This window comes from Podarcis gaigeae, assembly GCF_964106915.1.
Source record: "Podarcis gaigeae genome assembly, chromosome: 1".
Lineage (NCBI taxonomy): Eukaryota > Metazoa > Chordata > Lepidosauria > Squamata > Lacertidae > Podarcis > Podarcis gaigeae.
In genome coordinates, this window is record NC_139678.1 from 119,486,857 (window position 1) to 119,512,481 (window position 25,625).

General features: G+C 41.5%; 1 protein-coding gene across 8 annotated transcripts in view; it reads left to right on the top strand.

The window, feature by feature from the left end:
• The window catches only part of GULP1 (GULP PTB domain containing engulfment adaptor 1), a 165,560-nt gene that overhangs the window by 121,261 nt on the left and 18,674 nt on the right, over nucleotides 1-25,625 (top strand). For all 8 annotated transcript variants that reach the window (XM_083712853.1, XM_083712851.1, XM_083712855.1 and 5 more), the window contains 5 exons: nucleotides 3,467-3,538; nucleotides 10,605-10,703; nucleotides 13,557-13,694; nucleotides 15,769-15,885; nucleotides 17,393-17,485. In XM_083712853.1, coding sequence (XP_083568979.1) covers nucleotides 3,467-3,538; nucleotides 10,605-10,703; nucleotides 13,557-13,694; nucleotides 15,769-15,885; nucleotides 17,393-17,485 — 519 coding nt within the window. The remainder of the gene's footprint in view (nucleotides 1-3,466; nucleotides 3,539-10,604; nucleotides 10,704-13,556; nucleotides 13,695-15,768; nucleotides 15,886-17,392; nucleotides 17,486-25,625) is intronic.

The following is a 25,625-nucleotide window of genomic DNA, read 5'->3' on the forward strand; positions in this document are numbered from 1 at the left end:
TGTGTGTGTGCACAAGCTTGTAAAATTCACAGCAGTGGAGTTTTGTGTGCTATTCTGTGTTAAAAGGTGAAATTTGTCCATGAGATCTGATGCTTCACAAAAACAATTGTGACTAGTCCGTTCAGCTTCTACAAATATGGAAATAGCCTGTGGCACACTGTTTCTGATTAAATAAATGAATGCTACCTTTCTTATTTTATTTCTTCAGGATATATTCATCCCCTGAATTTTCTTTATAATTCAAAGTTTTCACCCAACGACTGGGTGGAAAGGTTTTGGTAGTATTTAAAATAAATATGTTATATGTTCAATTATTTACTGGGGAATGTAGATTCTTTAGAAATAAATGAAAACCTTGTGTCAGTGCCCAGGTTACTTGCTGAAAGTATTTTTACTAAGGAAACTGATGGAGATGCTGGTTTTCATATCTGTACTACTTAAACCAACGCTCAGTGTAAAAACACATGGCTCATGCTTCAAAGTTGTGCATTTCTTCGGGAAACCCTGGGGTGCTGTAGAGAGGAAACACCTTTTTAAAAAAGTCTGCAGTGGTCTTAGTCTATTATAGCTACATTAACCACCACATTATACATTTGCTTGCATGAAGCTTCTGTGTTAACTGAGCACAGAAATGTGGTTCTTGTTTCTCAGAATAGGCTTAAGGACCGAAGTGAAAAGAGCAGTTAAGATTATTGATAACTCAGTGTTAGTTGTGTAAATATGATAGACCATCACTGGTTTGAGCCGATGGTGCTTTTCCATGCTTTTCAGGGAAGAGGTTTCAATCTACTGGAGACCTCCATAAATAGAAGCAAGGATAATCCTGGAACAGACTTTTGGGCCAATAGGGATTGCAAGGGGAAGAAGTAAATAGATCCCCCACTCCGCCTTCAGTTTGCAGCAGCCGAGATCCATGCCTTGATCCATTCCTTGCTTGCAAATTATATATTTTGGGATTCAAGGGGGAAATGTAAGTGTTAATATGTGAGCAGAGAACTTGCTTGAGGCCTCAAAAATGGTATTCCAAATTGTTTAGAGAAACAGTTAGATAGCACTGGCCCTTCTGCATTGATATTATTGGTGTTGAAAGGGGGTTGTGTTCACTGTAGCTGCAACTTTATCACTCGTGTGTGAAACTATTGTGAGATCAGCTATCGTGTTTCATGAAGTGGTTCAACAGTGGAAACCAGTTGGAAGAGTAAACCATAAACCTGCCATGTGTTCAGTATTGCTCACTAGCACATGGGTGAAATAAATGGTGATTAATTTGTGGATGTAGCATTCTGCGAATTCATTAGTTCTTCTGCGCCTGCAGTAAGTTGGGAGAGGGGTAGAAGGCACTGCAATAAAGTATTGATGCAGATGTGGCTTCATTCCTGTACAGTGGTACCTTGGGTTACATACGCTTCAGTTTACAGACTCCACTAACCCAGAAATAGTGCTTCAGGTTAAGAACTTTGCTTCAGGTTGAGAACAGAAATTGTGCTCTGGCGGCGCAATGGCAGCAGGAGGCCCCATTAGCTAAAGTGGTGCTTCAGGTTAAGAACAGTTTCAGGTTAAGAACGGACCTCCGGAATGAATTAAGTACTTAACCCGAGGTACCACTGTACATGCAAAAGCAGCAGCAATCTGCTACTATACTTACATAAAATAGGGGTTATGGTTTTGTTCTCTTGGTTTAATTATTTACTTGTGTTTTATCTCGTATTTTATTCTGTGAACTGCCCATAGATCTTCTGATGAATTTAATAAATTTAATAGACATACAAATTTAATAATATGTAAATAAGTATGTAAAACAAATAGATAAAATAAAAATAAATAAATTATAGAACTGCTTCCCATAATTCTCACCCACACATTTGGGGTAGAGAACAATCCCATAGATGTCAACATTTCCCTTTTTTAAAGGGAATTTCCCTTATTCTGAATAGGATTCCTCACAAGAAAAGGGAAAAGCTGACAGCTATGCAATCCAAGTGCTTTTTACTCTTTCCTCCTCCTGTTCTGCCAAAAGAAGGATCTGTAGTGGCCATGGCCAATCTTTTCGACAAGCCGAAGGAATTAAAGTGCCACTCTCACCGCACTATTGCACATTTTGTGCACCACTGCCTCAGACTACCCACCCACGATCTATGGATTAAGGCAGTTGTGCATGTTCATCCTTCCCTCATTCGTCTGGTGTAAAAGCAGGGTGGCGCTGTGGTCCAAACCACTGAGTCTCTTGGGCTTGCTGATTGAAAGGTTGGCGGTTTGAATCCCCGCAACGAGGTGAGCTCCTGTTGCTCTGTCCCAGCTCCTGCCAATCTAGCAGTTTGAAAGCATGCCAGTGCAAGTAGATAAATAGGCACCACTACGGTGGGAAGGTAAACAGTGTTTTCATGCGCTCTGGTTTCCATCACAGTGTCCCGTTGCACCAGAAGCTGTTTAGTCATGCTGGCCACATGACCTGGAAAGCTGTTTGTGGACAAATGCCGGCTCCCCTGGCCTGAAAGTGAGATGAGCGCCGCAAACCCATAGTTGCATTGACTGGCCTTCACCGTCAAGGGGGTCCCCATAAAATTGTAGGGTTGGACCAGAACCTGTGAGGGTCTTCCAGTCCCCATCCAGGGGTCCTTTACCCTTTTTTGTATATAAGGAACAATGTGCTTAAGCAAGGTGTTATGATTGCTACCGAAGTCTTCATTTTCCACTCCACAGCGAATGTACCATTGAGAGTTTTGGGGTTTCACCTTGATCCTGAGCGTTTGTGCCAGTATATGTGTCAGGAATGCTGGCACAACATTGTGAATTATGCTAATGTGTTGGCCCTACACTTCACGCTGGCACAGCATGTTTTAAGACGGGTCCATTAGTTTTGTGGCTCTGTTCAAGCTGCCAATGTTGGAAAGAGACCAAACTTCAGGCACACTCTGATTTTTTAAAAAACAAGTAAACATATAGCCTAATATAATGCCATGACATTTGTTGCTGTTACATTCATTTCTAAAAGTCATGCCAACTCCAGGGTTGTGATGATTACAAGAAGAGAAACACTGCTATTTTAATTATGAAAATAAGGATTATGCAATAGCATGTAGAAATCTGTAAAATGAAGCAAGAAATGTTTTAATTTAAGTTAGAAACTTTTAGCATAAGTGGCAATATGCTTGTGTGTCTTTATACTTGCATATTACCCAGAGAGAAATAGTTTGCAGCTACAATTCTGGCTAGTTCTTTTCTTCTCTTCTCTTCTCTTCTCTTCTCTCTTTCTTTCTTTTTTGGCCAATTATTTTTATTGATTTTCCATACTTTTTAACAAATTGTCAACAAATTAATACAAAATCAATACAAAATCAATACAATTAATACAAAATCAATATAAAATCAATACAATTAATACAAAATCAATAGTTATTTCAAAGGCATTTTTTTTTTAAAGGTAACAAGCATCCACTACTTTTCTCACAAATTACAATGTTTTCAGTTTCTTGGCAGCACAGAAGTGGAGCAACCTAAAGGCACAGAAGTCGTGAGAGATGCTGTTAGAAAACTTAAGGTAGGAAACTCTTTTTAAATTTACTAGATACAGTTAGAAGCAATGCCTGATCTGTTCTAAACATATGTGTTGCATTCCCTCTATGTTTATCCACCCCTGCTAGAAAATCTCAGAACACCAATATACTCTTCCTTCAGTGTACAGTTGTACCTTGGATCCCGAATGCCTTGCGAGTCGAACATTCTGACGCCCAAACGCTGCAAACCTGGTTTGCGAATGTTCTTTGGAACTCAAACGTCTGATGCGGGTTCTGTGGCTTTTGATTGGCTGCAGGAACTTCCTTGGTTTCCAAATGTTTTGGAAGTCGAATGGGCTTCTGGAACGGATTCCGTTCGGCTTCCGAGGTACCACTATATATTGTGTGCAGCCTTGATACAACCATTCATATTTCCTTTTTTAATAACTGAAGTTGTGGCCCCCTTCCATACATTACACTAATCTCCTGTTAAAGGTTCATCACTAGTACCTTTTGTTCCAGACCTTCACTCCAGTATCCCGTGTTTTTTCTTGTTTCCCTTCTCTGCTCCAAGTGTGGGGTCTCCTTCCTCCAAACCTATATTGTCCTCTCATTGGACACAGTTTCCGAGGGTTCCACCCTCTTATCTCTGTTTCCCCAAACGTCTCACTCTGCAGGCTGACTGAAATGCATCCTGATTCATTGCTGCTGAGACTTTTTGCAAAGACTTACAGAGACACGCGGGTGGCGCTGTGGGTAAAAGCCTCAGCACCTAGGGCTTGCCGATCAAAAGGTTGGCGGTTCAAATCCCCACGGCGGGGTGCGCTCCTGTTGCTCAGTCCCAGCGCCTGCCAACCTAGCAGTTCGAAAGCATCCCCGGGTGCAAGTAGATAAATAGGGATCGCTTACTGGCGGGAAGGTAAACGGCGTTTCCGTGTGCTGCGCTGGCTCGCCAGATGCAGCTTTGTCACACTGGCCATGTGACCCGGAAGTGTCTCCGGACAGCGCTGGCCCTCGGCCTCTTAAGTGAGATGGGCGCACAACCCTAGAGTCTGTCAAGACTGGCCCGTACGGGCAGGGGTACCTTTACCTTTACCTTTTTACAGAGACACGGTAGCATTGATCTTTGCTCCTCACAATGTGCTTGTAACTAAAGGACTTGGCGCACACTTGCAATATATCTGTGCTGTGATTTTCACTTGAGTTCACTGCAGGAAAGCATGCAGGCTTTCACACAGAAAAGAACAGCGTCCCGAAAAACAGGCAACTGTTAACATTCCTAGAAATGTCAAATTGTAATTGTGAAAAACAGAAATAAGTTTAGGGATCATTCACTCCCTGTCCACTGGAATGGTTTTCTTTTAAAAAAAAAACAAAACAAAAACAAATCATGATTTTTATTGAGTTTTCCATATTCCATTTCATTTCATAATACATATCCAAAGCTTACATTTTTACTCCAAAAGAGCAATGACCTCCTTCCCTCCCTCTTTTCTGACTTTCCTATAACATTAACATATTTATCACATTGCTATAATCACTTCATTACCTTATATGATCATTTAAAAATCACCCTCTCCTTTGTAAATTAGCTCCTTCTTTCCTCATTACCAAACATTTCACGTTAAAGCTACAAACATTTTCAGGTGTTTACAGTGTTTTTTCAAGTAATATATAAATTTGCTCCAGTCCTTTTGAAATCTTTTGTTGGCTCGATTCCTAATTTCCCCTGTCAACTTCACCAACTCCACAAATTATACCATCTTTATCTGCCAGGAATCCAGGGTGGAGAGTTCTTGCTGCTTCCATCTTTGGGCCAGTAGGATTCTTGCTGCCATTGTGGCGTACATGAACAAATCTACATCTTTTTTGTGGATTTCCTCGTCAATTAACCCTAATAAAAATGTTTCTGGTTTTTTACTGAAATTGTATTTCAATACCTTTTTTAATTCATTATAAATAATGTCCCAGAAGATTTTAACTTTAGTGCAGTTCTACCACATATGTAGGAAGTTCCCTTCCTTCTCCCTGCATTTCCAACATAGTTTATCCTGACATCTGTACATTTTGGCAAGTTTACTTGGTGTGATGTACCAACGATACATCATCTTCATTAGATTTTCTTTGAGTGCCACACACGCCGTGTAGAATTGGATCTTTATGTTCTGTTCAGATGCAGGTACTGCTCAGTGAATCTTGTAATCCTTTTGTGTTATTTCTGTTCATGTTGACTTGCTTCCTCGATCCCCACTGCTTTTCCACCAGAGATGCTTGCAAAGTTCCACCCCGCATGATCTAAACAGTCTGCTTTTAAATCGGATGGGTGGATCTGACTGAAACCAGGTCCACAGCCCAAGCCGCTGCCGGCCCCTTCTTATCTGATTGGCCCATTCAAACTAGCTTTTTTTGCCATTCTGGGTGACCACAGGGGGAGGTTCCTACATCCCCCAATGGTCATGTCGTGATGAAGATAGCCCTGGGACTGGACCGCAGTGAACCACAAACCACCCCTCCCCCAGAGACTGTCAGGAGCTCTTCCTACACTCGAGTAGGACCCTGGCAGAGACACATGCCCGACTGGCATGTTCTCTCCTTCCTGGTCATTCGTTTGGGAGCTTCAGAAGTTTCTTCAGCCCAAACATCACAGCGACCGATGCCAACAGACACTGGCACACTTAGGGATCCTCAGAGTCTTCACAGTTCGCGTGACAGACCTCAGCAACTCAGCATTTTGGCTAATTACTTTATTTGCATATAAACACACACGGATCACTGCAACATGGCTCCCTCTCTCTCTAGCGTCAGACAGCAAAGAGAATGAACAAAGAACAATAGTCCCACTTCACGGAACACAGTAACACAAACATCCTGTCTCTGTCACTTCCCACTCTGTGAAGTCAAAATATACACCGTCATGTGATAGACAAAAATCCCATGACTGCAATCATGGAGCAGTAATTCTAACAAGAGTCCCAGGTAAGTGGCCACTGTTTTGAAGTCATTTGCAGCCCAACTGAAAATGGGGTTCACGCTTTGCCCTTGTTGCTATTGGCCCTTCCTCGCCTGCTGAGCACTCTCTACACTTTTACCTTTGCATGGAAGCGGATGAGCAGGCAACAGTGGTGATAAGGCTCAGGAAAATCATTTTTTTTAGCTGAGTATCAGGTAGGCGGACACCAATCTGTGCTCCTTTTCTTTATCCAGTTACCTCCTACACAAGGCCATTGATTTTTTGTAGAAGCAGTGGGGAGAAAGAAGAAGTAATGCAAAAAATGATTTGCACAAATTTTTTCTTTTGAATGCTCAAGGAAGAATTTCCACATTACAGTGGTACCTCGGGTTACAGATGCTTCAGGTTACAGACTCGGCTAACCCAGAAGTAGTGCCTCGGGTTAAGCACTTTGCTTCAGGATGAGAACAAAAATTGTGTTCTGGTGGCGCGGCGGCAGCAGGAGGCCCCATTAGCTAAAGGTTAATAACAGTTTTAGGTTAAGAACGGACCTCCAGAACAAATTGAAGTTCTTAACCTGAGGTACCACTGTACTGCTTTGCACCAGAGCTGTCGTCCCCAATATGTTTCACTAGTTTTTTGCATATACTTTTTGCTTCCTTCAGAAATCCTCATGCTGTTTGCCTGAGGAGAAATCACAACATTTACTTCCATTTTTGCTTTAGGCAAAAAATCATTGTTGACTGTTAATTTGCATTTTACATTATGTGACAGTGGGAAGAACGCTTTGTGGGAAAGAACGATAAGATCAGAGCTCTGAATCAGCCCTTCACAGATAATGTTTGGTCATCCAATTCCTTAGTAAATCTCAATCTTAATCTTCCTATGCACTTGTTGACCACTAAGCCATATATAATATCTAAATGATCCTCAGTCTGGTTTAAATTCTCAGTTAACAACTTTATGTTGATGCAAAGATTAGGATAAGGAAGTGTAAACCATTTCATTAATTCTTTCCATATGCTTTCCTGAATTTATGAGACATCGTAGGAATTGAACACTGAGGGCCATTGCTGACTCCAGATACCAACCCTGTGGTCAACAAATCCTTGACTCAATTTCATATATACACTAGAGTCATAGTCAAATATCCATTTCTTTTTTAAAGGATAAGCCTATTTGATCCCTATGTCCCATTAAAAAGTGTGGGGGTTCTACATCTGGCACATAAATCACTTTTTAATCATCAGCATCTGTCATCAGTATCTGTATGCATTGCAACAGTTCAGAGCAGGCAACAGGATTGTTCCTCCAATAAGAAACTGATGCTAAAATTTCCATTGTTTTAAGAACTTATGCCCAATAGCAGAAAGACAACTGGAATAAAAACATTTGCAATGGTTTAAAAAGACACTGAGGCTCAGTTTGGGAACTCTCCAGTGTCATGGTTATTGCAGGAGCTGTGAGCCTTTTGCCCTTGTTGTTCAGCCTTGGAGCACAGATCATATTACTTGGAAGATTAACTCAGTTAATCCATCTCATAACGAAGAATGAATACATTGAACCCAAAGAAGTATGAATATTTCTGTATGTTTGGATATTTTATATATAGGGGTATCTTTTATATGGGCAAAATTTGTATGAAATCTCAGATGGCTGAATTAGTGTGGGAGAAAGTGTAGAATGAGGAAAAACTAGAAATTGATTCTTAAATGTTTCTGACAGAGTAGCAGTCTGAGAAATGAAATGATATCCAGCAGTTCATCCTAAATTTTAAACCTCCTCCATTTTAATTCTCTTTAAAGATGCATCATAGAATTTCTGTGATCCAGCTTAAAGCATGCTCTGCATGAGAATACTTAATGGTAAAAAATAAAGATGTATTTCTTTCTGTTCATTATTATTATTACTGTTAAAAGAAATGTCAATTAAAATTTCATGAAACCACAGCAGTGTCACAACTTCAAAAAGAACTGAATTAATTGGAAAAGAGGGCGAACATGTTTTAAGTGTTTAGGCTCCTATTAGAGGAAATTAATCATAAATCTTGGGGCCTAATTAATACTTACTTTTTTTAATGTTTCCATGGATTTGGGTTGTGATCCAAGTTCAAGGCACTTGTTTCATCAAAGGCCTTGATGCTTCAAAGAGTTGAGCACATACTCAGAAATACTATAGGATCTCAAATGTCCATTCACTAATAAAAGGCTGTGTAGCTTTGCACCGCGGGAAATGTTGCTTGCTCCCTCTTGACCATAGAACGTTAAAATTGCTTGAACTCTGCTGAAGATGCGTCCAACTTAAAAGCCCACTTATAATTCAAGTGATAAAATAGTCGACAATGTAGGGGCATCAAGGTGTTAATTCCCTTTCCCTCTCCCCACAACTTATTAATTTATGAAACTATCACATATGGCACTAAATAATTTGATTTTCCCCAGTAGGTGGTGCTAATGTTCTACAGCAAAAAAGAGATGTTTTTTGGCAGGCTTAATTCTTTTCTAGTTCTCTTCCAGTTTATGATTTATGCCACTGCTATCAGTACTAAGTCATTACATTGGGCCAGGAATTGTTAATATTATTGAAAAGAAACACTCTTGTTGCATTATCAACTTTCCTATACAGCATTCTCCTGTGGAATGCTGTACTGTTAATTTGGAATGCTTTCTGTTCCTTTGCGCAGATGTGAAAAAAATTAGTATAAATCATCATTACCAGAGGGAACGTGGAAGCCAGGAGAACCTTCTGGTATAGCATGTCCGTTACATAGACCCTTCCAAAATACTCCATTTGAACTCTTTGTTCTTGTTCCCGAAGTAACATTTTCCATTGTTCTAATCAAAAAGATATGTGAAATGGGTGTTACTCAAAATGTTTCATAGTGAGCCTTTTCAAGTGAACCCTAATCTTAAAACAGACACAGATTGCCGGCCTGTTGGTAAGAATGTCATTGTTCTGGAAAAGGAGAATGACTAATGTGTGAAACATACAAAGGACGGAGCCCAAGGGAGAAAATAGATCTCAATCTTTGGAGTCTGGCAAGCTGCCCCTCTCATCATCTTGTCTTCAGTTGCATTGTTGCTTCTTTCCTACTGAGCACTAGCAAGGGCTTGTTGATGATGGGCGACACCCCTTCATTTGCTTTCCAGTTCTGCTGCAACAAATCGAGGGCAGCAACAACAGTAGTTTAGGATGAGTTTAGGAGCAGTCTTCATATCAACTTTCTTACTTTCAAAGATCCTGCAGCCAACCAGCCACTTCTTCCAACAATATAAGCTGCCCAGTGAAATGTAAGGACAGACCAGTTTTTGCCCATGCTTCCTGAGATAAAATGGCTAAATAATGTAAAGGGGGGGGTTTGGTATCACATTAAGTTTTAGTACATCACGTATCATTTTCAAAAGGGCAACTCCTAAACCATGCAGTAAACCCAACCTCTTGTGTTGCCCCTGGCTGCAACTATTTAACGTAAGTTAATGTAAGTCTTTCAGGACCAGTGTTATGTGCTCTCGATGGCCGCTCCCAGTCAGCAGTCTAGCTGCTGCATTCTGGATTAGTTGTAGTTTCCAGGTCACCTTCAAAGGTAGCCCCACGTAGAGCACATTGCAGTAGTCCAAGCGGGAGATAACCAGAGCATGCACCACTCTGGCAAGACAGTCTGTGGGCAGGTAGGGTCTCAACCTGTGTACCAAATGGAGCTGGTAGACATCTGCCCTGGACACAGAATTGACCTGCGCCTCCATGGACAGCTGTGAGTCCAAAATGACTCCCAAATGGATGCATTTGGGGGCACCAGATTTGGGGCTTTCTCAGGGCACTGTATTATGAAATATTACCAAATTCCATCCCTGATCCTGGAGAGTATTACAATGAATCATAATCTATAAATGCAGAGTCAGCCCTGAAAACTCTGCATTGGCTGCTGAAAGAAGCCTTGCTACTAATGGAGGAGGCACCCATACAAAGGTCTCACCAACTGACCTTAGTGACCAGAGCAGCAGAGGACCTGAGACAGACAGAGAGCTGGATATTGGATATTGTTTTCTTTGGAACTTGTGAGCTGTAGCAAATTTCCAAAAAGGAGCGTACTATGATGTAATTAATAGCGTGAAATTTAAACTATAAATATTCTTACATGATCCTTTGTTTCCCATTTTCAGTTCGCAAGACATATCAAGAAATCTGAAGGTCAAAAAACACCAAAGGTTGAGTTGCAAATTTCAATATATGGAGTGAAAATTCTAGATCCCAAAACAAAGGTAGGAACCCTCTTTTCTCCCTCTTCTCCCTCTAGCATTCTGACTACTTGACGTAATACATATATTAAATTAAATGTATCCATCTCATTGGCAAGCAAGAATCAAATATAGCAGAAGGTATGGTATGAAACATGAGCTCCCATCATGGCCACTGCCAAGAATAAATTTACAATAGCTATAAAACATTGCATTATCAAGATAGTAACACAGTATATGTATATTCTGCTTATTTGAAGTTCCTGAGCAATGGATTGGATCCATCCATCTTTTTTCCTTCAGTTCCCTCTGCAGCTTTTCTGGGGGTTGGCGGGGGGGGGGTGAGGGAGAAATTGGAGAAAATTGCCTCCCTGCTTCTTCCAATGGGATCACCATATGGGTGGAGGTAATGATGAAATACATGGATCAAGGGCAGGGGAAACTCTTACAACCTGCCATGTTCCTATCAGTCTCCCAAAGAAAAGTCACCCAAGGAATAACTGAAATTCACTTCACAATAGCTCAATTTGCTAGCGTGCGGTGCTGATAGCGCCAAGATTGCAGGTTCAGTTCCCATATGGGACAGCTGCATATTCCTGCATTGCAGAGGCTTGAACTAAACCATGGATAGTCAAACTAAGGCCCGGGGGCTGGATCTGGCCCAATCGCCTTCTAAATCCAGCCCACGGACTGTCCGGGAATCAGCATGTTTTTACATGAGTAGAATGTGTCCTTTTATTTAACATGCACCTCTGAGTTATTTGTGGGGCCTGCCTGGTGTTTTTACATAAGTAGAATATATCCCTTTATTTAAAATGCATCTCTGGGGTATTTGTGGGGCATAGGAATTCATTCCCTCCCCCCCGCAAAAAAAATAGTCTGGCCTCCCCCAAGGTCTGAGGGACAGTGGACTGGCCCCCTGCTGAGAAAGTTTGCTGAGCCCTGGAAATGATCCTTAGGGTCCCTTCCAAACCCTGTGTGGTTTATATTCCAAAGAAATATATAAAAGGGGCCTGTGAATGTAGTGAAAGGGAAGTAAACACCTTATTTGACAAATTCTTCTTTGCCTGCAAAGTGGATGAGAAGGAGCAATACTGAGCAGGGAAACAGTTGAGTTCTCAGGAAGGCTGTGCTGAACGAGAAATCTAGAAGGAATGCAAAGAACCAAGAGTAGCACCAGGAGAGAGAAATGAGAACCGGTGTGCGACACCAGGCCAAAAAAAGGAAGGTACAGAGAATGCTGGCAATCCCAGAAACTCTTATATTAATGAAGAACGAGCACCACATATTCTTAAAGCGAAGAATAGCTCCCATACAAGCGACATATTTTTCTCGATATCCAGAACTGCTTTCCCATGACACTAGCCAGAAGTAATAAAATGCTGCCTAGGGACTTGGATTGAAAAGCAAATAAGTATCATTTAAGTATTCTGTTTCTATAAACTTACAAAGGTGTGTTTTCTAAGTAGGAAGTTATCCGCTTAATGGCAGTTTAAGCAACAGTAGCGTTTTCAGTATTGGGGCATCCCCATGGCATGGCAATTATGCGTTCATTGCTCTTCATGCACATGAGGGCAGCTGACAGAAATGGTAGGCAACTAATATTAGGTATTCCCTTGTATAGAGACGCAGTACATAACCAGAAGGAGGGTTATATCCAGGGCCATACCCAGTTTTCTGTACTAAGTGATCACCTTTCCATATCGAAATATAGGAAAATAGCCTCCCCCAAAATGTTGCCCTCCAGGATAGAACTCTAGAACTCCCATCATTCCTAGTCATTGGCTATTCTGGCTGGGCCTGATGTGAGTTGTGCTCCCAAACAAACTTCTATCTAGAGGACACCATGTTTGTGAAAGCTGGGGGGGGGGGGGGAATCAGTAATCACCTCTACAGTGGTAATCACCAACAGTGTTGGCATTAAAGATTCATGCAGTCAGTGCAAACAATTATTTTTCAGTTCTCGCTCATTTATAGTAAACACGTGCCTTAAATAAATAAAGCTTGCTCCGTTAAGCTCACTGTAATGTAACTGGCAGGGATTTTCTTTTTTAAAAAAATCTCAATGTATTCAGCATGGTGATGATAATGATGATCTTGAAAAATCAACTCTGAGCCAAATGGAAACTTTGTTGGGCAATGCCCAAGCCGGTTATGGAATGGGATGTCCCTGAATGTTGGTCACAGCTTGCAAATGACACCACATTCACTGAGACACAGAAGGTGAAATGAGTTTGCTGATGGGTGTTGATACCACGTTGCTCTCAAAGAATGCAAGAAAACTTCACTTCAGCTGCTTTAATCCAGGGTCACAAATCTAAATTTGGCTTTCTAAAATATTCTGCAATCAGGATTAGCTGAGAGTGATTGCAGAAGTTGTTTTCTGTGTACGTGTTTCAAGTGCCCAATATGTTTAACATATCTCTTAAGTGGTATTCTGAAATAAAGCATGGTACTCTATACTTCAAGATCCCATCCTTCTATCTGGAAAACTGGCATTTGCATCATCCACTCGCTACAGTTAATATACAGTCGTGTCAACTGACGGGATGTTATGTACAGCAGAAATATGTTTTGTGCAGAAACTACATTGAGTGTGATCCAACAAGAGAGTCCCGAGAATGGAGCTGGAGCTCTCCCAATATCTGCAATGGAACATCTTGTGTTTATGCTTCTTTGCCTTATGTAGCTGAAAATTAGACCCAGATGCTTGTTCGGATTGCAGGCATGTCTAACAAAGCAGTGTATTGGTCTGTGAGAGGCATATTTCATGTTAGAAAGTAAAATTATAGCTTGTTGTGGTAACTTTTGTGGGGCCTCGCTAGGCGATCATCAGACCCCCAAATGCACCGTCATTTTTTATTTATTTTTTTGCAGGAAGTCCAGCACAACTGCCAGCTCCACAGGATATCATTTTGTGCTGACGACAAAACTGACAAAAGGATATTCACTTTCATATGCAAAGATTCAGAGTCAAACAAACACTTGTGCTATGTCTTTGACAGTGAAAAGTGTGTAAGTATGAAGTATTTTTTTAAAGCTGGTTTGGGGTTGAGTTTTGTTTGTTACACTGAAAGTTATTGTCCCTTTTTCTTGCTGTAAAGGCAGAAAAGGGAAGAAAACTTGCAAAAGCTTCTATCTTTGAAGCCAAATTTGTCATGAAGGTATTATCCCTGTGCTCCTTTGAGACTGTTACAACCAGTGCTTTTTTTTCCTTAAAAAATGTTTAGGGGTACTCTCATTTTCCTACTCATATTGAAATACTGCCCCTCAGTGAGGCCAAACTTAGATTCACAAAATGTTTAGGGGTATGCGTACCCCTGCGTTCCCCCCATGTCCCCCCAGGAAAAAAGTATAAACTAGAAACTGGTTGCTAGGAACTGCAGGATGGCAGAGTTCTGTTGCACACAGGTTCTGCATCCTAGCTTTTCATAGGCGTCTAGTTGGTCACCGAGAGAGCAGGATGCTACACAAGATGTAGCATTCCTTGGCCTGATCCAACAGCCTTTTCTTACGTTCTTATGCAATGTCAATCACAGACCATATAAGGAAAGCCAGAAAAACAGCCTCCTTGCTTCTTAGTTCAAATATTTCTTAGTCCAAAGTATTTTCTACTTCAACATGGATACCCAAAATATGGGCACCAAGCACAATTAAGCATCAAGGTTGCATCCTGCTGCATGCTGCATTAAAATACTGGGAAGCAGTGTGTGGTGGGCCAGCGTTGGGCCTTGCATTTTAGTATTAAGAGGAATACATGTGCCCTTGACAGCCAGCATTTCTGCTTTGTACCTCTGCATCTGAAAAATGGGACGCAGGTGGCGCTGTGGGTTAAACCACAGAGCCTAGGATTTGCTGATCAGAAGGTTGGCGGTTCGAATCCCCGTGATGGGGTGAGCTCCCGTTGCTCGGTCTCTGCTCCTGCCAACCTAGCAGTTCGAAAGCACGTCAAAGTGCAAGTAGATAAATAGGTACCGCTCTGGTGGGAAGGTAAACAGCGTTTCCGTGTGCTGCTCTGGTTTGCCAGAAGTGGAGTCATTCTGGCCACATGACCTGGAAGCTGTACGCTGGCTCCCTCGGCCAGTAAAGTGAGATGAGCGCTGCAACCCCAGAGTCGGTCACGACTGGACCTAACGGTCAGACGTCCCTTTACCTTTACTATCTGAAAAGCAGTACCAAAAAACCTGGGAGAAATGTCCTTCACTCTTCTGAGACTGAAGGAAAGGCTCTGTCTTTTATCTTGCTGTAGGGCTTTGACTGTTTATAGAGCTGTGCAGTGTTAAGTGCTGCACAATGGCTAAAGTAATGTTTTGGATACTTTCCTTCTCTTAGATCTTGTGTTCATCCTTTCTCTGCTTCCAAATCCTGATGTGCTTTTTCATTATAAGTAGTAGGACAGTGTAAGTAGGACAGTCACATCACCCATGTACAGATAAGTTTGCATATCACGGATGCAACCCAGCTTTGTGACTCAGTTGTCCAGGTCTGGGGTGGATAAAAGCATTGGCAGTCATTGCAACTCTGAGTCATATTCACTGGTCAGGAAACGCAGCGTAAAAGCACACACAAATCATGTTCTGTGAATACCAGGACTTAAGCCATTTGGAGCCGCTCAAGGTCTAGCCATCTGTAATTATCCCAGAGACAGGCTAGTTACACTGTTATTGGCACTGGCTTAAAATCAGCTCCTTGGTGGTGGCCAACACTCTGTTCCATCTGACCACCCTTCATGTACTACGTCTTGAACAATAGCCTTAATGTCTTGTCCTTTTGAATGCATTTTGCCAACAGAGCTCTAAATGTGGTTTTTCTGCACTCTTCAATTACATTTGAAACAGCTTGACGTATCACAGGGTTCACATGCAATGCAGTGTTCAACCATGGTTTACATCTATGTGACATGGCAGCAGTAACACTGGAGTGCTTCAGTCATGATCTTCTCTCCAGGAACCCACACACTTTCTCATTGAAGCCAAGCCATGGTTTGGCCTAGCATTACATGTGAATTAGGCCAGTATGTTCCTTTAGGGGTTTGGTTTCTGCTCAGCTAGAGTTTACAAGCTAACAGTAATATTTGCTCCATATAAAGGCAGAAGAGATAACTTTAACTATTGGTCAAGCATTTGACCTGGCTTACAGGAAATTTCTGGAATCTGGAGGAAAGGATGTCGAAACAAGAAAACAGATTGCTGGGTTACAGAAAAGAGTAAGTAGCAGAATTTGGGTTTCTTTTCTTGGTTTAAGTAATGTATCGCTTAATGTATCGTTAATGTTCTTTTTCTAAAGTATTTTGGCATTAAGCATAGAAGAAGAAGAAAATGAAAGAAAACAACTTGACCCAGCTGCTCTAATCCCATGGGTAGAGAAACTGATACTGGGACAAATCAGTCTATTTGTCAATAATAATTCTGGATCAAGTGGAAGCAATAAAATGAGTTGAATCTCAACTTGAAGTGAAGAACGCTTTCAATTAACTTTAGAATGGACCTTTCCTAACTAGAACTCACTTGTGTGTAGTTACAGATAGGTAGCCGTGTTGGTCTGCCATAGTCAAAACAAAAAAAATTCCTTCCAGTAGCACCTTAAAGACCAACTAAGTCAGTTCTTGGTATGAGCTTTCGTGTGCATGCACACGAAAGCTCATACCAAGAACTGACTTAGTTGGTCTTTAAGGTGCTACTGGAAGGAATTTTTTTTGTTTTCACTTGTGTGTAGATATTGTAGAAATATCTTAGAATCATAGAATCATAGAATCATAGAGTTGGAACAGACCACAAGGGCCACCGAGTCCAAGCCCCTGCCAAGCAGGAAACGCCATCAGAGCACTCCTGACATATGGTTGTCAAGCCTCTGCTTAAAGACCTCCAAAGAAGGAGACTCCACCACACTCCTTGGTAGCAAATTCCACTGTCAAACAGCTCTTACTGTCAGGAAGTTCTTCCTAATGTTTAGGTGGAATCTTCTTTCTTGTAGTTTGGATCCATTGCTCTGTGTCCGCTTCTCTGGAGCAGCAGAAAACAACCTTTCTCCCTCCTCTATGTGACATCCTTTTATATATTTGAACATGGCTATCATATCACCCCTTGACCTCCTCTTCTCCAGGCTAAACATGCCCAGCTCTTGAGCACATTGAAAGCTGTTGCTGATAATACTACTGTATATAAGCTCCATTTTGATTCCATGAAAAGTCATGTCTTATGCTCCATGCAGTGGAGAATTTGCACCTCTTGATCTCTTGTTTGTTGCAAGCATAGTCACCATCTCCAAAGGGCCCTGGATGCCTGGGCACTCACAAATTTTTCACTAAGGGTGCTTGGCTGGGCGACCCAATGCGTCACACACTGCGGTGGGGTACTCCCATCACACACACTCCCATTGCAGCAGTGACATGTGACGTCATGTGCTGCGCATGATGTCACATCTGTGCACTGGGCACCCACACTGTTGGGTGGAACCCAGCACGCCTGATTGCAAGACCCAATTATTCTATTTGCTTCCTATATGAGATATGCACCCTAGAGTAGAAATTTTTAATGGCTAAGTATCAACAACTTGCTTCTGTACAAACCTCGTTTCTTAATAATGGCAAAGATTTTGTTCCTTGGTTATTTGCTTTCCTGGGCTCATTCAGGAAGTGAGTAAGAATGAGTCAATAAATCCAACACAGTTCATTAATCTCACCTTTCTAATAACTGCATTTATATTTTATTTAGATTCATGAACTAGAAACAGAAAACATTGAGCTAAAAAACAAGGTTCAAGATTTGGAGAACCAGTTAAGAATAACGCAAGTGCAAACATCGCCAGTAAGTATCCTGGGCAAAGCCATTTTTTCTTCGTAGAAATGCAATAACTTTAACACTTTTAATACTTACTTTGCTTCTAAATAAATAACCCAAAGGCTCTTTTCTGATTGACTTAACAAATAAATGGCAATTTCAGTGTTGAAGTAACTCTAAGATTGTGATGAGCTAATGAAAGGGAAAAAACAGTCATGCCTTAAACTGGCTAACTTTACTCTTAGTTTCAATACCAAGATTCAATGTTGAGAGTAGGCAACAGGGTCCCTGAAAAGTTAGTTTGACTAATTACCAAGTACAATTACAAAGTGCCAAAACATCCAAGTATGACGAAGGGCTTCCAGATCATTATTTAGTATATCAGCATCTCTCTCTTTTTTGAGAACTTAAGCATTGCCAGAGAACTAGTCCCTAAATTTGGGTGTATCTAACATTGTCAAAGTTTTGTCACAAACATACGGTTACTTACTTACCAGTTTGTTTTATGTGCAATGCACTTAACTAACTTCCTTTTCCTAATCCTTCCTGCAAGTGTGTATGAAGTCGGATTCCATGTAAAGCTGCCTCAAAAATCATATTGCTCTTTCCCTGTTTGATATAGTTGACAATTTTGCTTCTTCTAATCATTCTTGTTTCCATGTGTGATTGTGGATGGACAGTCGTACCTTGGAAGTCAAACAAAATCTGTTCCAGAAGTCCGTTTGACTTCCAAAACGTTCAGAAACCAAAGCGTGGCTTCTGATGGGCTGCAGGAAGCTCCTGCAGCCTATTGGAAGCCCTGTCGGATGTTCAGCTTCCAAAAATAGTTTGCAAACCAGAACTGTCACTTCCAAGTTTGCGACGTTCAGGAGCCAAAAACGTTTGGGAACTAAGCTGTTCGAAAACCAAGGTACGACTGTAGTGAATTTTTTGAAAGCAAGAAAACTCAATCTTAATTAAGCCAATGACAGTATGGTTTGGGGTGTTGCTACTATCACCTAATGTGTTCAGCTCCATTTAAAGCACAAATTGCCTGCAAGCTACAACAATGGCAGTCAGTGGCATAGAAATGCAATTACCTTATGTTGAGAATCTCAGAGTATGTGCCTTGTGTGAAATGAGGCCTCATTTTGCAGTGCAACTTTTGTTGATTTCTACTTAGTTTTGATTTTGTTTAAATTTTATTGGAGGCTCATCCAATAATTTTAAACCAGGGTGGCTGTTTTCAGTTATGTGTGTCAATATTTGTCAAAAAGTTGTTTGCTCTTGTGCTTCTGTCCTCTATACAGTTGTGTCTAGTTAAGTCCGCAGTGGTTGTATATATTTAATCTGTGGAATCCTGCTCCTCATGCAAGGAAAGCAATTTTTATTTTTAAAAAAATAAAAATGAAAAATGAATGAAATAAATATTTTATTAAAGAGTGGATTACATGATATCTAATCTAAAAAGTGATTTGGAAAAAATAAATGTAATTGACGTGGGTTCATAAATTTCATGATGGTCTACTTTTCACAGATTTAAACAATCTTGTTAGTGATGATTAAATTATGCCTTATAATGCAATCTATTAACCCGTAGGCAAATCTAGCTTTTAATCACACAGAATGTTGTGTCAATAAAGAGATGATTCATAAAGTATGTCTTTCATCAAGGCAGAATAACAGTAACTAAAGGGAGAAAGAGGATATTCTTGTATATGTGTTGTCACAATCGTGTCTCCCATTGTCTCTAGCAAAGTCATTTAGAAACACTTTTATAAAAAAAGTTAATTTATTTATTTAGTCAGTCATTCAGTCAGTCACTTTATTTTGCCCAGGGCAACCCAAAGCAATTTTACAACCAAATAAATACACAAAAACCCCCATTATTTACCATTATCTCTTTGCTTCCCTCAACCACCCATTTCTACAGTCCGCTTTCTATGTGTGGTGTGAGAATTACTAAACATATAAATGTGTTTCAGGGTGTGCAAACACACCTTTTTATTGATTATTATTTTTTATGTCTGTCCCACTTCCAAATGAAAAACCTCTCCAGGCAACTTCCTTCCAATAATTTTTTATTGGCCACATGCTCAGGAATTCTGTACCCAGAAATCTTCATAGGCTGCCACTGGCTTTCTGGGTGCTTGAAGCCAGAGGGTTGGGGGGAAAATAAGATAGGCAGGTTCCACATAGGATTCTTGTATTTCAGGAACATTTAACATAAAAAGCAACTGAGAGAAATGTTCTGTTTCAACAAAGAGACATTGTTTTTATGTACCGGTAACAAGATTTATGTTTTTTGAGTGTGGAGGTCATAATGAGGTGGGACATGGATTTAAGAAAAGATCCGTAGGCTAACAAAGCGTGGCAAGAGTGAGGAGAGTGCATTTAAAGACATACATTGTTGATATTCTCAAAATATAAGAGCTTAATTTTTAATCTAATCATAGGACCATCCAGTACAATAGATGTCACCAGTTTACAGTAAATGTTAAGAAAATGGTAATGGGGTAATATTCATAGAATCATTAAATTGTAGGAGAGGGATGTGGGTGGCACTGTGGTCTAAACCACTGAGCCTCTTGGGCTTGCTATTCAGAAGGTCAGAGGTTCGAATCCCCGTGACGGAGTGAGCTGCTGTTGCTCTGTCCCAGCTCCTGTCAACCTAGCAGCTTGAAAGCACGTCAGTGCAAGTAGATAAATAGATACCACTGTGGCAGGAAGGTAAACGGCATTTCAATGCCCTCTGGTTTCCATCACAGTGTCCTGTTGCACCAGATGTGGCTTAGTCATGCTGGCCACATGACCTGGAAAGCTGTGGACAAATGCCAGCTCCCTCAGCCTGAAAGCGAGATGGACACTGCAACCCCATAGTCGCCTTTGACTGGTCTAAACCGTCAAGGGGGTCCCCGTAAAATTGTAGGGTTTGACCAGAACCCGTGAGGGTCTTCCAGTCCAAAACACACACACACACACACCGCCATCCAGTTATAGAAGACTGGATTTAATACAGCCACTCGCCTCTTTAGTCATGGTGACAGACCCTCTGTTTCTTGCATTCATTAAAATCCCAGTGAAAACAAATACTAAAGATGTAACACACTATAAATATTGTTTATCATTCTGTTCCTTATGGAAAACACTCATTCCACTACTGGTAATGCCATCCGCCTCTTCTAAACAATCACAGTAGCAAGATTGAGAGACTTTGAGCAAGCGAGCAAACCGGAAACCTTCACAGAAATTATTTGCCTGAAACTTTGTGAGAATGGCCCGTCCAGCACAAATGTCGAAAATTAATTGTTAGCATTATGCTCAAGGTATTTAATTTCCCACTGCTCATTAGGAATGCTGCCTCTGATATTTGTCATCCTCTTAAGACTGTAGGGGGGGAAAGAACCCACGTTTGGCTATAGGCTTCAGCAAATGTAAAATTACTCATCAAGTTATAATGCAAAAAAAGTTCAGTGTGGTTCGAATTTTGCGTTAAAAATAAATGAGCTACTTTCAACTTTTCTGTTTGGTGAATATTTAATATATGGATTTAAAAATGTATATTAATCATACGTTAGAGCCCTGACATTGCTTTTAGTGAGGATATTTACAATGAATTTTTAAAGAGCATAATAAAGTATGTATTATTAATCACGATGCTAAATATGGAAAACAAAGCAGTAATGGGAAGGTTATTTATGTAACACAAAGACTCCAAAGGGCTTATAATTCAGGTGTTATGCTAAACCTACCCCCCTGTCCTTACTGCATATTCCTCCCCACATGCAGATCCTCAATGCTTCTCTTGCAATCTGATACACATAATTTGCATATTTAGTTAAAAACTCCCAACTCATCCATTTATCATAAATGTATCTACCAGCAAATACCTAAACTAGTGTCGGGTAGATTGCAGGCAGTGATTTGTCCCAAGATGTTCTCATGGGGATTTCTGACTCCTCGTTCTTTTATAGAGACAGAGCTACAGTGCCATGATGTAATTGGTAGGCCTTTCGCTCATTCCTGGTTCAACTAATTCCACCATTTTCAGGGAGTTTTGCTTTGTTTTTGTCTAGAGTTCCTGATCCTAAGCGTAGGTTCCCACTAATCAAAACACACCCCTTTATTTTCCTCCCCTGACCCCTGATCATTAGGTCCAGTCGTGACCAACTCTGGGGTTGTGGCGCTCATCTCACTTTACTGGCTGAGGGAGCCGGCGTACAGCTTCCAGGTCATGTGGGCAGCATGACTAAGCCGCTTCTGGCAAACCAGAGCAGCACACGGAAATGGAAGCAGCACACCAGAGCAGTACGCATAAATAGGCTTCCCGCCAGAGCGGTACCTATTTATCTACTTGCACTTTGACGTGCGTTCAAACTGCTAGGTTGGCAGGAGCTGGGACCGAGCAACGGGAGCTTACCCCGTTGCAGGGATTTGAACCGCCGACCTTCTGATCGGCAAGTCCTAGGCTCTGGTTTAACCCCAGCACCACCCGCATCCCCCTTTCCCCCCCTCCCCACTAACCCCCAAATAAAGGTGTTGGAACTTCTCACTATTGCAAAATTTCCACTCCGGATGAAAGTTTGTTGGGAAGCATCCTCCCTGTAATATTCTACAAAGCATGAGGAAAGTTGGGATAATGTTCTTGTCCTCAAATGAACTGAGAAGAGGAGCCAAGCTTGCTGGTAGCAAAACACATGCTTTGAGATTCAGTCCACTTTGAAAAGTTCATTGATGTTTTCTCACAGGGAAGTGGCGGGGGGGGGGAGCCTCCAAGCCATTTTTCCCAAACCAGGTCCACCCACCTGTCAGGTGGCATCACTAGTGACATCAGCTGATGCAAGAAAACACAGTGTTTAATCCTGCACGGGCTCTGTGATCCTGTTCCCAGTAGTCAACTAGATCACACCACTAAGGCAGCTAGATTTCATCTTTGTTGATCAGCTGAGCAGGAATCAAAGCTGATTCTTGAGAATGAACATGTTGCCTATGAACATGTTGCCTTGTTCATTCTTTTCCATAGTTTTACGTTTGCTTCCTTAGCAAAAAGGCAGACCAAGTTTAAATCTTTAATTTGTAAAATTGTATTGCATTTGTCAAGGGACGCGGTTGGCGCTGTGGTCTAAACCACTGAGCCTAGGGCTTGCCGATCGGAAGGTCAGCGGTTCGAATCCCGTGACAGGGTGAGCTCCCGTTGCTCGGTCCCAGCTCCTGCCAACCTAGCAGTTCAAAAGCACGCCAGTGCAAGTAGATAAATAAGTACCACTGCGGCGGGAAGGCAAACGGCGTTTCCATGCGCTGCTCTGGTTTCGCTAGAAGTGGCTTAGTCATGCTGACCACATGACCGAGAAAAACTGTCTGCGGACAAATGACAGCTCCCTCAGCCAGTAAAGCGAGATGAGCGCCACAACCCCAGAGTCATTCAAGACTGGACTTTACTGTCAGGGGTCCTTGACCTTTTCCTTATTGTATTTGTCATGAGACAAAGGTATTTGAGAGCAGAAGCAGTAAAAGGAAGTAGTAAAGGAGTCTAGAAATGTTGTGAAATGCTGAAAAGCTGCAGAATCACTCAGCATGCAGAATCACTGTAACTCATTCTCTGTATAAATGTTTGAGTCGGCTTGCAGGAAGACTTAGTGGGGCCTGAGTGGGGTGGAGTCAGTGTGTGTGTGGAGCCTAACTTAGGCATGGAGCCTGTGCTCAGTGAAGCCTGCACTCTGTGTATGCTCTGAAGCTAGTTTAAATCTTCTGTTCACTATGCTATTTACTTGCAAGCAAGTTATAACTCAGTAAAGCTATTCTTCTTTTACTGAAGACTCCGTTATTAACACCACTTGATTGTTTAAAAAAAGGTCTCAAAGCAGTTTACAAAAGATAGAACAGTGGAAGAAAGGAAAAAAATACAACACAACTTTAAAACATACAAAAGTTAAAATACTAAAGCAGGTTAAAATTACCTCAACTTCCTTAAACATCGGGGTATGAAGATTTTTAGCAGGTGCTGAAAAGAATACAGTGAAGGTATTGGCAAAGTGTAACAACAACAACAACAACAAACTTACTATTTATACCCCACCCATCTGGCAGGGTTTCCCAGGCACTAGCAGTGTGGTGTAGTGGTTAAGAGCGGTGGACTCGTAATTTGGTGAACCGGGTTCACTTCCCCGCTCCTCCACATGCAGCTGCTGGGTGACCTTGGGTTAATCACACTTCTCTGAAGTCTCTCAGTCTCACTCACCTCACAGAGTGTTTGTTGTGGGGGAGGAAGGGAAAGGAGATTGTTAGCCGCTTTGAGACTCCTTCGGGTAGTGATAAAGCAGGATATCAAATCCAAACTTTTCTTCCTCTTCCTCTTCTAAATCACCAAAATGCTGAGTATTATATGGCACCTGTAGTCATGCCAATTCCACTGATCAATGCAGTCAATTTGAGTTTAACCTTGCCATGGCAACGGTTTGTTTCTTCTCCGAACTATGTATCTTAGCCAGCTTTGTATAGATGAACATTTCAAGCCATGAGAGTGGAAGGGGGAAAGTCGAAATGCCTCTCTCAACTAAAGTTAAGAAGGATCCATGTTGGTTCACAAGAAGAAATCTACAGTTGGGCAATATATTTATTTGGACCAAAAAACAAAACATTGAAAAATTGAGGATTTGGGTCTCATGAACTCAGGATGTTAAGTGAGAGTTTTCATTTTTATTAATGCACTTTCCTTGATTTCCCACAAACTAAGTGCAAATGTTTTTAATTTAGAATCATTTCCCAAACTGTCATTTTTATTAAAACCTAACCTACTTATTGTAACATATCCATTAAAGACAGATTTGTATGTAATATAGATTAATGCTGTTTTTACCATTTCCTGAATAATTATGTAGGAGTTGTACCATGATTATTATAATGTGGTTTTCATTGCTGGTTACATTCCTAGCTGCGTGTTTTGCTCAGTCTCCCTACCAGTGAAAGTGTTAGTCATGGGCAGAGATGTCAAGAATTGCTGAGTGTACACAATGGTGCATTGTGCTTGAATTCTGTGGGATTCTTGCCTGTTTCCTACCATCAGCAGCTTGGGTTCATAAGTAGGATTTGTGTTCTCTGTGTGTGCTGTTCATTTTTAGGATTTGCTTTGGCATTAAATCAGAGGCACTTTCAAGCATTTGAGCCTAAGTAGTTTAAGGCAGTATGATTTATTGCTTCAATATGATAAGTTCACTTTTTCGTATCACAATAAGAGCTTAAACAATAAGAGCTTATTTAAAATATTTCTATATAAGGTATCCCAGAGCAGGTTGCAATTAATTGCGCCTCAAGGGCTCCAAGACACCCCCCATATAAATAAATTCATGTATTTTAGTTTAAAGGTTGATGGTAAAATTTAGGCCATAACTGTATTGATTACACAATGTGAGCGGTATTGGCTTAGGCATCAGCTAACTATAACTGACTCCTGCCCACCCAGGAGGAAGTTTGGAAGGGTAAACACCAAACAATAGAGCTACGATGGCGGCTAACAGATTGAGGTTGAATCCTGACAAGATAGAAGTACTGTTATGGGGGGACAGGAGGCGGGCGGATGTGGAGGACTCCCTGGTCCTGAATGGGGTAGCAGTGCCCCTGAAGGACCAGGTGCGCAGCCTGAGTCATTCTGGACTCACAGCTGTCCATGGAAGCACAGGTCAATTCTGTGTCCAGGGCAGCTGTTTATCAGCTCCATCTGGTACGTAGGCTGAGACCCTATCTGCCTGCGGACTGTCTCGCCAGAGTGGTGTATGCTCTAGTTTTCTCTCGCTTGGACTACTGCAATGTGCTCTATGTGGGGCTACCTTTGAAGGTGACCCGGAAACTACAACTAATCCAGAATGCGGAAGCTAGACTGGTGCCTGGGAGAGGCTGCCGAGACCACATAAGACCAGTCTTGAAAGACCTACACTGGCTCCCAATATGTTTTCGAGCACAATTCAAAGTGTTGGTGCTGACCATTAAAGCCCTAAATGGCCTCGGCCCAATATACCTGAAGGAGCGTCTCCACCTCCATTGTTCTGCTGGGACACTGAGGTCCAGTGCCGAGAGCCTTCTGGTGGTTCCCTTGCTGAGACAAGCCACGTTACAGGGAACCAGGCAGAGGGCCTTCTTGGTAGTGGCACCCGTCCTGTGGAATGCCCTCCCACCAGATGTCAAAGAGAAAAAC